We start from the raw sequence: 14,313 nt of genomic DNA, 5'->3' as shown, positions 1-14,313 counted from the left end.
ACTTTGAAAGTCTGAGGTAGGAGGATCACTTGTACCGACGAGTTTGAGACCAGCCTGGGAAACATAGTGAGACCTCATCTCTATTAAACATTTTTAAAAGTAGCCAAGCATGGTAGCATGCGCCTGTAGTCCCAGCTACTTGAGAGACTGAGGTAGGAGTATTGCTTGAGCCTGGGAGTTCTAAGAGTGCAGTGAGCTACAGTTGTACCCCTGCATTCCAGCCTGAGCTATAGAGTGAGACCCCCATCTTAAAAAGAAAAAATAAACTATAAATACCCTTTTAAAAATACTTTATATTGAATTCTCAGAATCCCATTAAAGGAATAGCAAGTAACAGTTTCTCTGATATACAAATGAAGAAACTCAGATGAAAAACCAAAGTCCTAATTTTAACGTCATGGAAAAGGTCAGGTAAGGCCAAGTACAGTGACTCATGCCTGTAATCCCAGCATTTTGGGAGGCTGAGGCGGGTGGATCATCTGAGGGTTGTGAGTTGCAGACTCACCTGGTCAACATGGCAAAACCCCATCTCTACTAAAAATACAAAAATTAGCCAGGCTTGGAGGCAAGCGCTTGGGAGGCAAGCTGCTTGGGAGGCTGAGGCAGGAGAATTGTTTAAGCCCTGGAGGTGGAGGTTGCAGTGAGTCAAAATCTTGCCATTGCACTCCAGCCTGGGCAACAGAGCAAGACTCTAGTCTTTGGTTCTGTAAAGTGTTCATCTTAATTTCTCCATTGTCTTCATGGTGGGATTACATTTATTGCCAGAACTGGGAGAGTAAAATCGAGAAATAGCATGGAGATCCTTCTCTGCTTCCCATTAAGCACTATTCTCTTATTACTGACCCATCTGATATTCTCCCAACAAGATAAAAACAAGTTCCTCCACCCAAAATAGCATCATTAAACATCAAGTTAAACACTCAAACAAGAGCCTAAGCCTCTGAGAAGTAACTCTAGCTCTAGTCTTGGAGTTACATTGGTGTTTTGTTATTTGTTTGTTTTTGTTTTTGCTGGATGCTAAAGAGCACACTAGATTTCCCAAAATATTTCAATAATTATACATCCTAGCAGGTTGGTTTGTTTAAAGATCAGAACCCTGGCATGCTGTACCCAGGAATGAAACTGGCCATGCTGTCACTAGACATCAAGTATCTTTGCTCTTTTGAGTGTGCAAGAAAAGGGGCTGAGAAATACACATTGTAATGCATAAATTTGAACAGTTAGGACCCTAATCCTGAGGGTGCACCCTAGTCACTGTAATCTGCTGTTCCTCTGCCCTCGGATTAAAGATGCATCATCCAGTTGAGAAATATTCTATAGAGTTAAATGTGAAAGTCAGAGTATTTGAAGTTTTGTTTTGCTTTTTTTCTGAAACTATCTTTGGCTATTTAGGATGTTATTATACACTTTTACAATCGAAGTAAATTATAATTTTAAAAGAATTTATCTGGATATTCCAGTAGAAACATTTTGTGCTTAAAAATTATCCAGGTGATTGCCTCAAGCTGTTACAGTGCTTTGGGAATCTGACCTCTGCAGACAGTTGGAAGTTAACAATATCTGGGTTTACCTAATACTGTGTAACCTAACTTCGCAGGAGCAGATCCCCTGGTGGAGAACTTTGAGCCTCTCTATGACCTGGATGACTCTTGGGAAAATGCAGGAGAGGATGAAGGAGTTGTATCTGGAACCACACCTCTAGATATGGCCACCAGCTGGCAGGTCAGTGCCGCTCCATCTGTCTGATGGCTGCCCCTGAGGGAGTCAGAGGTTCAGGAGTATAAGAACAGATGGTCTTCCTGGTGCTTTATTCTCCAAAGAACATGCCTTTTATTTTTAAGAAAGTCTGCTCGTCAGGGACCATTTTTATCTTGAAAAGCCCTATCCATGAAAGATCTAGGTCAGCTGAGTTCTAAGTACGAAAGTATATGCCTAATCAGATCAGAGTTGAGATGTAAGAGAGGGTTAGAAGAAAAACACACAATTCACATGAAAGTTACCCATTCTGAACTCACACCAGCATTGTTACCATCTCAATTTCTGAAGCTAAGATAAATGTTACTGTTGGCTTACAACTTAGGTAAGTGATTTTAGGATATAAAAATAAACTAAGAGTTCTTCTTAGAATTTCAATAAATATAAACAGAGTAAATAGATTTAAAGCCCTCTTCAAAACTTCACAGGGCTGAGATCTGAAGGTATAAAGCAGTTACTAGGTCATTTGGCCCCAGGAAGAAGAGCCAGAGGGAGGAGGTGGGCAGCATGCAGGATCTCCAACATGACAAGATCGGTTCTTCCAGAGGCGAGAGTTGCTCCACTTCTAAAACTGCTCGTCTGCCTCCCACAGCCTGTTTGTGTCCAGCTCAGTGATGCTGGCAGAGACTACATGGTTCTCCCTTTAAAGTAGCACCTCATTTCCCCAGAAGGCCTTGCCACAGAACACAAAAAGATGACCTACTCGTTGACCCCATGCTCTCCGTACCCAGGTCAGCCAGCAACAGAGTGACTGCAGAGAACACCACAAATGCCTCTGCAGCTATGGAATTCTTTTTCTTTTAGCCTAAGACATTTCTGGACCCTCCATTAAAATGTAAATATTTCCAGAAGGTTAACACCAAGCCTTATGAACATCTAGACATCTCAGTTTGAGCAAGCTTACACATTTCATTCTCATCAGCCTGTTACTATGGGAAGAGGGGACACAGCTTCACAGTTCTGAGTAGCTCTTCCCTAGCTTTACGTCTCTGAGCAGATGATTGACATGGTGGGCTGGACAGCCTGTTCCTTCCAAAAGGCAGCAGCTCTGACTCTGCAGTTTGGTTCAGTATTCTGACCCAGCTCAGAGAGTTTGCGCAGAGCACAACTTCCTAGCACCAGAGCCTCCACAGCTGTTCTTCTCCCAAAGGGTACCATATTCTTGGAGGATGGTCCTGACTCCTCTTGCCATTCCTCCATCATTAGGGTACCAGGCCCTCCTAAGGAGGACATGCTGAGTTCTTTACTATAAAGAAACAGACTGCCCTAGTGGTCTCTTTTATGTATAACATTTTCTGGTATTTTTCTTGCCAACAGGTATTTGACATATTAAATGGGAAACCATATGAGCCAGAGTTTACATCTGATGATTTACTAGCACAAGGTGGGTTGTGATAGAACCAGATTCTCTTAACCATTATCTCCATGCTATCATTTAAAGAAAAGAACCAGCATTATCCAGGGTCTACTATGAAAAGCACATTTCTTATTTCAGAACCAAAAGATGCTGAAGGTAGATACAGGAGAATATCCAGTTTTAATCTACTATAAATATATACTGCCTGCTACTCAGCTGGGCTTTGACTTTCAAGCTTGGTTGCTTCCACTCGGAGTTGAAGGGCAAGCAAGGTGGCAATGACCCCATCCCTCCAGAGTGTCTATGTCAGGTTAGAACAAGCATGTTCCTTCTTCATTTCTTTCAGGAGACATGAAAAAGCTGGCTGAAGATGTGAAGCTGCAGCTCTATAAGTTGCTAGAAATTCCTGATCCAGACAAAAACTGGGCTACCCTGGCACAGAAATTAGGTCTGGGGATACTTAATAATGCCTTCCGGCTGAGTCCTGCTCCTTCCAAAACACTTATGGACAACTATGAGGTAACACATTACCTTACAGATTTAGCAATTTTCATTCGACTTCACTCTGTTAACATCTCTGGCCAGGGAGTATCTCCTTCCCTGTTCCCTAACTCTGAAGAAGAAAACCAGTCATTGCCCAAGGCCAGGTTGGCAGCCCATCTTCCTAAGAATGCTGTTTTCAGATACCTTCAGACTTTCCCCATTTTTAAATACCTGGGGACTTCCTGTGAAAAATGCTACATAGAGGGTCAGGATTTTCACAGAACTTTGATGGCCCTGAGCAAACAATCCATTGTAATCCACATGCCTAGCTTCCTGTCCTCAAGAACACACCCCATGCCAGGGCATTTTGTCATGTTCTGTGAGGTGACTCCTAGTGGAGCCATTACCTGGTAATTTTCATTTCTAAAAATAAAATGTAGAAAAGCATGGGGTGAAACTGTTTTCTTTTGAAAATTTCATGGTTAGCTTTGTTTCTTCCTGGATTTTAGAGCTTCAGCTTACAGAGGGAGACTGCGGAGACGTCACTGTGGGCAGAGTTTCCCTGCCTCAGCGCTTCTCTCGCTGTCTCTCTCTGCTTACTACAAACCACTTCTGTGATTTCCTGAGTGGTCTTTGAGCCGAAACAGGAAGCTTGATTCGAAGACTCTACTTTCTTAGTGGCTCTTCTCTGCTCTTTCCATTTCCTCCAGGCTCCTGCATGGAGGAGGCAGCATGGAAGAGGGAAGGGTGGGCTGTCAGTACCTACAGCCTGCACTGGGACTCAGACACAAGAACATGCTCCTCCTAACTTTCTTTCTCACAGGTCTCTGGGGGGACGGTCAGAGAGCTGGTGGAGGCCCTGAGACAAATGGGCTACACTGAAGCAATTGAAGTGATCCAGGCGGCCTCCAGCCCAGTGAAGACCACCTCGCAGGCCCACTCGCTGCCTCTCTCGCCTGCATCCACAAGGCAGCAAATAGGTAAAGAAAAAGAACAGAAAAGACCATGGAGATATTTCCCAGCTCCCCTAGGCTGGTGTCTTCAGCTCTCGGGATATGATGTGGCAGTTTCTTTCTCATCTTCTGAATATACTTCCCTGTGTGCCTGTCTACCCACTGGGCTCACCTTCTGCCTCTCTTGATAGTACCATTCAGATGAGGGGGCCATACCCTTGGAAAAATCACATTGACACATGGACTACTTAATAAACACTAAATAAATACTAAAAATAACATGATGTGGGTGATTACAGTAACTATTATTTCTCTCATGTCTTAAATTTAAAGAGAGAACAAGATACACAGAGAGATCCATCTCCTCCTTCCTTTGCCTCTTCTCTCATGCTCATGACACTGACCTTGTCCCCCACCATATTTGGGACCACATGTCTTGCCACCAAAAATCCCACAACCATATGGAATGGACTCTTAGCCCAGCCCAGTAGTCCTGTATTTCCTACAATTTTATTCTCCCACTTTGTAAATGGCCCTTCTATGCTTTCTGGTTCTAAACCCCAAATACTCTCTCCCTCCCCTTACTCATGCAGCAACCTTACTTCACGCTCTATTGAAAACAGAAGAAACCAGAACCCTCTCATCTTTGCACCAAGTGCCAGTCCACCTGTGCCTGTGCCCACATTGGCAGCCTTCCATCCAGGCTTGGTGGGTTAAATTTATGTGCCCAGCTGAGGAGCCACCTCTTCCCTGAGTCTACCCCCCTCACCTTCCCTAGGTTCTTGTTCCTGTTAACTCTTTCCTCTCTCCCCTGTATTAGCCATTCTTCCTCCCCATTCTCCCACTAGATCACCTAGCAAGCATGTCATGATTTCCTCATCTTTAAAAAGAAACACACCGAAACAATCACCTTCTTGATCCCACATCCCATTTAGCTCTATTCCCCTACACAGCAGAGCTCCCCAGAAGAATTGTTTTAGAGTTGTTCTTTCTGGCTTGCCACCTTCTACCCTCTGCATGACGTCCTGCAGTTGGGATCCCATCTGCACCACTCCACCGGTCACTCACAGTGACCGGTCACCTCCTTTTCACCTCGACCACTCACAGAGAGTGTCATGGTTGACCCCTACCCTCCAACTTCAGACCATCTCCATTCCTAGCTCCTCCGCAATGCACTCCCCTGCCTGCCTCTTCCACACTCACCTTTTAAAGTCCCAGCTCTCAAGGGTCAGTCCTAAATCCTCCCTGTTTGGTACCTCACCCAAGCCCAATACTGGCCACATGTGTCAGAAGCACTGCCATCTTCCAGGAGGTTAAGACAAAACCCAAGATTCTCAGGAGTCCTTTCTGGCATGAATCACTTCATATGTCACATCAAGCGTCACCCCCTCTGCAGCCACCACCCTGGTTTAGTCCCCCATCATTTCCTGCCTGGATTCCTTCACAGTTCCCACTCAGTCCCCTGGTTTCCTTCCTGTCCACCTCCCTTCAGTCCACTCTCTGCCCAACAGACAGTGCAATTCTTTCTAAAAATTAGTGACATTTTGTTACTTCTGGGTTATACCCTCCAGTTCATTTAATCATTCATTCAGCAAATCCTGATTGAGCATATACTGTGTCTCTGTTTTACTCATTTGCTTTCTTAAACATTGCTTTGGAAGCTCTTCCTCCATACTGCCCTTCCACTCCCAAGTGTTTTGTCTGCTCCCCTGGCTCACTAGTCTGATCCAGACTTCGGGCCTTGGATCCTTCTCTTCTCATTCCCTGGAAAGCACTTAATTGGCTGGCTCTTTCATGCCCTCAGTTTCAGCACTCATCTCACCCTGCCAGGGGCCTTCCTAAGGGAGTAAGGGCAGACGTCATTGTGTACACTTGACAAAGGAATAATGTGTCCACCGGAAAACAAACCCGATCCTCTGTGTCACGACCCAGTGCTCCTTCTGCACAGATATTTTTAAAAAAGAAAATACTTGTTTTTTTAAAGTAAATACCTAAGCATTAAGCCCTTAATTTGTAGTTATTTTTAAGATATCTCATAGTTTCTAGCACATAAAACAAAATAAAGATTAAATAAATCAATGAATACCAAGATGATATTCATGCCACTGGCTTTAAAGTCTTGAAAATCTCATATTGGAACTTGATACATAAGAAGATAGCATTTTGATTCGTATATATTAGACTTCTGTTTCCTTAGTCACTGTCTCTGTATAGGGAATAATTTGCCTTGGTCACATCCCTAAGGATGCTTATCAATAAGGGGAATTCAACCTGATTTTCCAGTATAGACTCATTTTCATCAAAATCACTTTACATTTTTGCTACCAAAAAGGTTTTTAAGGCAGTGTATATTGTAATAGCGTATGGAACCCAGAGGGAGATCTCATTTTTAGTTCTTGCTTCTGTCATCAATTTATTTTGCTGAGGTTCAGCATTTTCCCAGCTATAAAATAAATAATACAGTGGTTGGAAAAATACACCTGATTTCTAAGGGAAAAGAAAGGTCCCCTATGAGTCAAGAGAATTCAAAAGGATTCTCATCAACACAAGACTAGATGGCAGAAGAAAGATGTGAAAGCATTCGGCTAATTCTGACATTTGGCTAATTCATAACATCCTCGCAGTATGTCCCACGGTATCTTCTGCCTTTCCCACCACGGTGAGCAGTCGTGACAGTGGGGGCGGCATAGGTGGGATGTGTGGCTGGCAGAAACCAGTGGGCAAGAGTTGTTCAGAGAATAGTCCATGAGCTTTTTACAGCCTAACTTGGAGCCCGTCTGGAGATTAGAGCGTATGAGAGCAGAGGCTTTGCCTGGTCTCGGCTGTTCCCCCAGTGAATTTGTGCTTTCTCCTCTCAGATGAGCTCCGAGACAGCGACAGTGTCTGCGACAGCGGCGTGGAGACGTCCTTCCACAAGCTCAGCTTTACCGAGTCTCTGACCAGTGGTGGCTCACTGCTAACTCTCAACAAAATGCCCCATGATTATGGGCAGGAAGGACCTCTAGAAGGCAAAATTTAGCCTGCTGACAATTTCCCACACCGTGTAAACCAAAGCCCTGAAATTCCACTGTATCGTCCACAAGAAGAAAGCTGAAGCGCATCCAAAGGTGCTCAGAGAGCTGGCCTGCCAGAATCATTCTCGATTTAACGCAAGGCCTTTTCAACTTGGCTTCCTTTCTTGGTTCATAAATGAATTTTAGTTTGGTTCACTTACAGATAGTATCTAGCAATCATAGCACTGGCTGAGTGGATGCATCTGGGGATGAGGCTGCTTACTGAGCTTTGCCGGCCACTGCTGGATCACAGCTGCTTTCTGTTGTCATTGTTATTTCCCCTCTGCTACGTTCCTGTTTTCATTAAAGGTATCACTGTCCCCACCTGGCATTCCTTCTGACCATCCATAGCATCGTTTTGCATTCAAATTAAGTGTTAAGAAAGGGATATTTTAAAATGAGAATCACTTGATGTGCAATTTTAAAAAAGGCGTATTACTTTTTCTAATGTGGTTATTTCTCTGATTTAAAGAAAATATGTACTTGTCAATATTTAAACATGGTTACAATCACTGCTGAAAATGATATTTTCCCCCTTTTCTGCATTTTGCTATTGTAAATATGTTTTTTAGATCAAATACTTTAAAGGAAAAAAATGTTGGATTTATAAATGCTATTTTTTATTTTACTTTTATAATAAAAGGAAAAGCAAATTGATGACCTCATCTTGTTTGATCTGTGCAAATACTTTTCTAAGATGCTTCCTTATAATCATGGGATGATTCCTTAACCCAGTTATCACATTCCTATTGCCTACTAGAGTCAATTTTTTAATCTAGACATGAATAAATAATTATCAGAAGGAAAATGTTTAACCTAAGATGAAAGCTTGGATTTATCAAATCCTTACCCAGCTCATCTTTAAAATGTACCACCTCACTTTCCCCCATCTCATGCAACGCTACACCTCTTCAATGCCTTCTCCACACCTCTGTGATCAAATATTAAAATTCCACATATCAGAGGGCCCTGAACTAGGAGCCTTCTAGCATGAAGCTTTTCTGAACTGCTTTTCAAAGAGTTGGGAATAAGGAAGATGAAAAAAGTGAGTTTTTGAGTGAGGTGCTAAGGTCGAAATTGTGACGGACAACTAGGATTCCCCTTTGACAAAGTGCTGGTCTGAGGGTGATGTACTCTGTCAGCTTCCTCAGGGAATGCCTCTGCTGCAGAGAGCCATGTCTTCCTAGGCCACATCCATTTCCACAGTGGCACCCATGCAACAGTGACCACTGTGGGTGTATGAAAGCCTGTCCATCCCAGGACAACGCCAAAGGGCTGTTTTAAGCTTTAGGATTCCCATGAGAGTGGCTGATGCTGCATTGCATTCAACTTCTCCCTCTCCCCATCCCGCTTACTCTCCCCCCCTTTTATAGCTGTTAATCTCGAAGGCACTCCAGAAAAACATTTAACACATACATTTCCAACTCAGAGTCAGTTTCCCCGAAAACCTTGCCTACACAGGTGCTGGGAACCATGCATAACAATGTAGCACAACATGTGGAGTCGTTAATCTTGGAAAGAAAAACCAATTTACAGAGAAAAAAAATGAGGCTTAAAGAGTTCAAGCAGACCATAGCTAAGCTGTTTCTAAGTTTACACCCAGCTTTGTCTAGCTCCAGAGCTCATGATGGGACATTTTCTTGATGAGAAAACAGATAAACATTGAGTCCAGAAGTAGGCTCCAAACTATATAGGAATTTAGTATGTGATAAAGTAATATTTCAAATCAATAAGAAAAAGATGACTATTCAGTGTCTTCGTCTGTTCTCACACTGCTGATAGAGACATAGCTAAGACTGGCTAATTTATACAGAAAAAGAGGTTCAATGGACTCACAATTCCACGTGGCTGGGGAGGCCTCACAATCATGGCAGAATGTGAAAGACGAGTCTTATGCAGCAGCAGACAAAAGAAAAACGAGAGACAAGCGAAAGGGGTTTCCCCTTATAAAGCCATTAGATCTCATGCAACTCAATACCACGAGAACAGTATGAGGGAAACTGCCCTCATGATTCAATTATCTCCCACCAGGCCCCTCCCACAACACGTGGGAATTATGGGAGCTATAATTCAAGATGAGATTTGAGTGGGGGCACAGCCAAATCATATTACTCAATAAACAGAGGTCCCAACTGGCTAATCACTTGACAACAATCCATCTGAACAGTGCCTCCCTCCTTTCATCAAAATAATTTCCAAATATATCAAAAATTCAGCCACAAAAATATTGGAAGTCCTAGACATCATTGATAAATAATTTGAAATACGAAAGGCTTTTCTAGGCAAAACTTTTCACTGACATAAAAGCAGTTTCGTTTCTTTCTTTTACAGCATGTCTCAAATAAATCGAATCTTAAGGAAAATTCTACTGCTGTTTTCTATTATGTTGCCATTTCTCCACCCCTGCCCAGCCCCATGATTACCCTTTTTGAATGAAAGCTGTTTCTGTAAAGTGAAAAAATACAGCTCTTTCCTTAATTCTTAGTTTTCCAACAAGCAGCCCATGCCTCCTCTCCTCTGCTGGTTCCTCTCTATGACAGATCATTGTTTTCCAGCTGGCCGCTACAAGGCCTCCTGTCTTACAGCATGAGGCTGACACTCCTCCCGCTGAGGGGAGGGGGCCCGGTTCCTTCTCTGAGAATCTAAGCAGACCTGTGACAAGGATGGAAGAGATGCTAAGTGACTTCCAAGGGTTAGGTCATAAAATGGAATACACCTTCTGCCCCATCATGCTGGGCCCTCTCTCTTAGAAGCTGGTCATTGTGTTCTGAGGGAGCTGAGTAGACACATGGAGAAATCAAGTGCAGGTGTTCAGTCCACAGCCTTACTGAGGCCCCAGCCAATGCCAGCATCAACCCCAAGATGGGTAGGGAGTGAAGCTTTCAGAAGATTCCAGCCCGCAACCATTGAGTCACCCCATCTAGCCTTTAAACTGCCTCAGCTGATGCTGCCCAGAATAGAGACAAGCTGTTCTGCAGAGCCCTGCCCACATTGCAGATTCGTGAGCAAATTAAACAATGGTTGAGGTTTTAAGCCTAAAGTGTGGAGTAGATTGTCACCATGCTCCAGGTTTCCAACTTGACAGCTCACCTACCAGAAGTTCACTTGAAGAGAAGCTGACTTGAGGAGGAGGAACCACTAAATAATTCATACCAAGATAGAACAATCACATTCCCCTTCTTTCATAAGATGCCCCATTTCTCTTCTGTCCCAGAAACTGACTCTTCTTCCTCCCAGATCTTAGTGCTGGCCTGAACCTCTGTGGCGCTGCAACAGCAAGGCCACCAGTCCTGTCTGGGTCTCTGTGAAAGGAGTATCTTTCATATTGTACCAGCAGATGGAGATAAACCAAAAGGAATGCGGGCGATCAGGTGGAAAGCTATAATGGGCCTGAAATAAACCTTCCCTGAAAGCTTGTGTCACAGCAGGAGGCCATTTAAAAATAGCTTCCTCAGAACTTCAGTCATTTTTGAAGTTTCTATACGCTGCAGGCATAACCCAGACTTTCTCAGGATCAGCAGTCTTTCTTTTCGGCAGAATGAAGCCCTGCTGCTGCTCATTTACCTACCTGAGTCTCCTGCAGTAGCTGAATGTGGCACAGACATTCCTGGTAACCACCATGGAATGCAGCCACACAAACTGGACTTTGTACATTTTTAGCAGAAAAAAAAGAGTAAGGGAAAGATCCAGCCAGTTTGGAGCATTTATTACATGCCAGCCCTTTTGTATTAATAATTTCTAATGATAATTCTCAAGACACCCCCAAGAGGTATATATTTAACCGCAGTTTATAATAAGGAAATGGATGATCTAAAGTTATTAAATAACTCACCCCAGATTCAAATGCAGGCCCATCTGATTCCAAAGACTATTCTTTAGTGATGTTTAGAGTTCTTTGATAAAAAAAATACTTTATCTAAAAGAGAAAGAAAAATGCATGCAGTTCTGTACAAAGATGATGGAGTCGTCATGTACCAGCCAAGATGCAAAATGAACCCAAAGTATAACCAAAAGTCCACGCTGCTTGGAGTCTTGATTTTCCCCGTAATAAAAGAGGCAAGGATGCTTAAATAGGAATTATTCATCAACTGGAAGTTACCACATTTCTTTCTGCCTCCTATTTTGTGCTTTTGGAAGAAATTCTCTTTCTGATTTGTGCTTCCCTAGGGAATATTCGGACATGGGAGGAACAGGAGTCAAAAGAGGATGAAACGAAAATTCTGTTTATTTTCTTGAAGCTCACAGAACTTAGGGCTGGAGAGGATCTTAGAGATCACCCAATTTTTGACTTTTTATGATCACCTACAGAGTGAGAGCATCTCTTCCCCCTGCAGCCTCACTGTGGCTGGCTGCTTCATGTAAATACCAGTCCTAGAGACTACAAGTTCCTGTCCATTGGTTTCCCAGGTTTGTGGTTTGGTTTGGGATTAGAGGGAGACACTGAGGAGAGGCTTGAAATTCAGTGGATCTTCAATTTCTATAGATCTCATTATGTCCACAATAGCCTTTTTCTGTTACCGTGCACAAGTTAATAGTTCCACAAGTTGTTCAAGCTTCTTAAAATAAAAGGGAGGAAGGGGCTGAGATAGCATCATCTTACTTCCATTAGCTAGCTTTTTCACGTTGATATCTCTTTCCAAAGTAATTATTTCATCAAACTATCGCAAGAGTCTTTAAAGTATAAAGACATGCTTCCCCAGGGAATAAACATGAGAGGCACAGCAGTATTCAACCAATATTTCTTGGGCATCTGTTGCTTGTCAGGCACTACAATGGGGTGGTTATGAGGAAACTGAGGCACCTGAGACTCATGACCACAGGATCACTTGACTCCAGTACCAACACTGTATCAGGGTCAGGGGTGAGTAGTGTCTCTCTTCCACTTAGTCATGCAGGGATTCAGGCTGACAGTCTCTTCCTCCAACACTTGGCTCCTAAGGTCTTACTAGGGTTGAAAGCTCCAGTCAGCCAGGAGAAAAATGCTGCATGTATGTGTGGGAGTTTTGAATGTGTCACCTCTTCTCATTTTGTGCTGAAGAAAAACTTCAGTCCCTTGGTCACACTAAGAGCAGCAAAGGTAGGGGGGTGATCTACTTCTGTTCCCAGTTTTAAGAGAGCTGTTGATTTTGGAACAGGTGACAGTCTGTGGCACAGGTCATAATCACTTCCCTGAGGATGGCTGAGCCATAAGTTTCTTTCTAGTTCCAACTTGTATGCAGATGTTCGCTCTGAAAGTCACCTGCAATCACGGTAAATGGCCATCACTAATGGCAAAATCATGTCCTAGGATTAAGCATGAAGACTGCATCGTAAGCACAAAGTCACAGTTTATCCTAAGGAAATCCTCAGAGATGATTAAGGATATGAGAGCTGTTAGGCTGGGGAAGAGTTACAGCAGCTACGTGTTGTTGCCTTTGCACTGATTCACAGAGACCCCTGCTCTCCAACGTTCATGCTCCTTAACACTGCACAAGAAGTCTGGGCTTGTAGACACCACAGTTAGCCTTCTTCAAGAGGACTTGACCCTTCGAGATCCTACCCAAAAGAAAGGGACAAGCAAGTTTATCTTGGCTGTGATCTGCAGAGAGCTGGAAAGACCTTGGTTCCCATTTTCTCAGGAAATGAAAAGGAGCAGAAATTGGTTCTTGTGGAAATAATATTCTCTTCAAGCCAGAAGATAAAACAGAAATTCTTGAAACTCTTTTTTCCCAGAATTCCTTCTTGGGATCCAGGAAGCAGAGCTGATGATGAAGATAGTGAGGTCGAACCCTGAGGACTATGTTGAGGGCACAGCAGATCAGGAAAGGCTGTAAGTTGATGCCCAATACTAGATAACCAGGTTATTAGGTCTGTTCCCTGGCAAAAAGAGATAGATATTTTCTTCATTTCAAAACTGTTTCGCCTTTCTCTTTTTTGTTTTCATAAAGCAATACTGCACAACTTATTTTTTTGCTTTAAAAAACTGAATGAAAAACTTTATGTCAAAATGAATAAAATAAAAAAAGAAATTTAAAAAAAAACCTCATGTCACAAGACATTTTTTTCATTTTTCAGTATCGCTTTTCATCACCTTATTTGAATGCAAATGTTCCCTTAGGCTTTTGAAATGATTTCCCTTTCTGTAATTTTGAAAAGCAAATTTGCAAAAAATAAAAAACTAAATGTGAATGTTTTCATTTAGAAAATATTTTCAAATATTGACTGTCGTACCAGTCTGAGAGGTGAAAAGGGAGAAGTTTTAACTTCTGCCATTCTCCACAGGACAGCGATGCTGATGTGCTGGAAAGCTCCTGGTCTATGTAGGAACAAGGGGCGGGCCGGGACTCAGTCTTTAATTCCCATGCTGAGTTCCTGGGCTTCAGCTGCAGCGGTGGGTCATGGAACACACAACTGCTCCAAAGGGGTGGGTCTTGCCCAGGAGAGAGAAGAAGCTTGCCCACTGGGGGCTCTGAAGTGTTACCCAAGGCTGGCTAAAGAGCAGGAAACCAGCATTCCCTCAGCAAATGAACTCAGCTTCAGCACACATGGTACTTGACACTGCTCCCCAAGAACAGGTCCAGGGAGAGGCCTCAAGAGTCCACGCTGATTTTCTTCCTTCCTCCTACCCATTTTCCTTCCAGCCCCACTCCTTTTGCAGAAACTTTTTCTCCATCACGTGCCTCTTTCTGCCATTTTTGTGTCCCTTCACCTTCCCCCAACAACTCAAGCCAGG

At 43.2% G+C, this 14,313-nt stretch overlaps 1 protein-coding gene across 4 annotated transcripts in view; it reads left to right on the top strand.

Annotated features, from left to right (window-relative positions):
• The window catches only part of NFKB1 (nuclear factor kappa B subunit 1), a 125,695-nt gene extending 117,429 nt beyond the window's left edge, over positions 1 to 8,266 (top strand). For all 4 annotated transcript variants that reach the window (XM_078366769.1, XM_008992920.5, XM_078366768.1 and 1 more), the window contains 5 exons: positions 1,598 to 1,722; positions 3,073 to 3,139; positions 3,459 to 3,631; positions 4,419 to 4,575; positions 7,407 to 8,266. In XM_078366769.1, the coding sequence (XP_078222895.1) occupies positions 1,598 to 1,722; positions 3,073 to 3,139; positions 3,459 to 3,631; positions 4,419 to 4,575; positions 7,407 to 7,567 (683 nt within the window). In that variant the 3' untranslated portion in view covers positions 7,568 to 8,266. The remainder of the gene's footprint in view (positions 1 to 1,597; positions 1,723 to 3,072; positions 3,140 to 3,458; positions 3,632 to 4,418; positions 4,576 to 7,406) is intronic.
• The last annotated feature ends 6,047 nt before the right edge of the window (positions 8,267 to 14,313 follow it).

This window comes from Callithrix jacchus, chromosome 3 (genome assembly GCF_049354715.1).
Source record: "Callithrix jacchus isolate 240 chromosome 3, calJac240_pri, whole genome shotgun sequence".
NCBI classification, from domain to species: Eukaryota; Metazoa; Chordata; class Mammalia; order Primates; family Cebidae; genus Callithrix; species Callithrix jacchus.
This window is presented reverse-complemented; position numbering and strand designations above follow the sequence as displayed.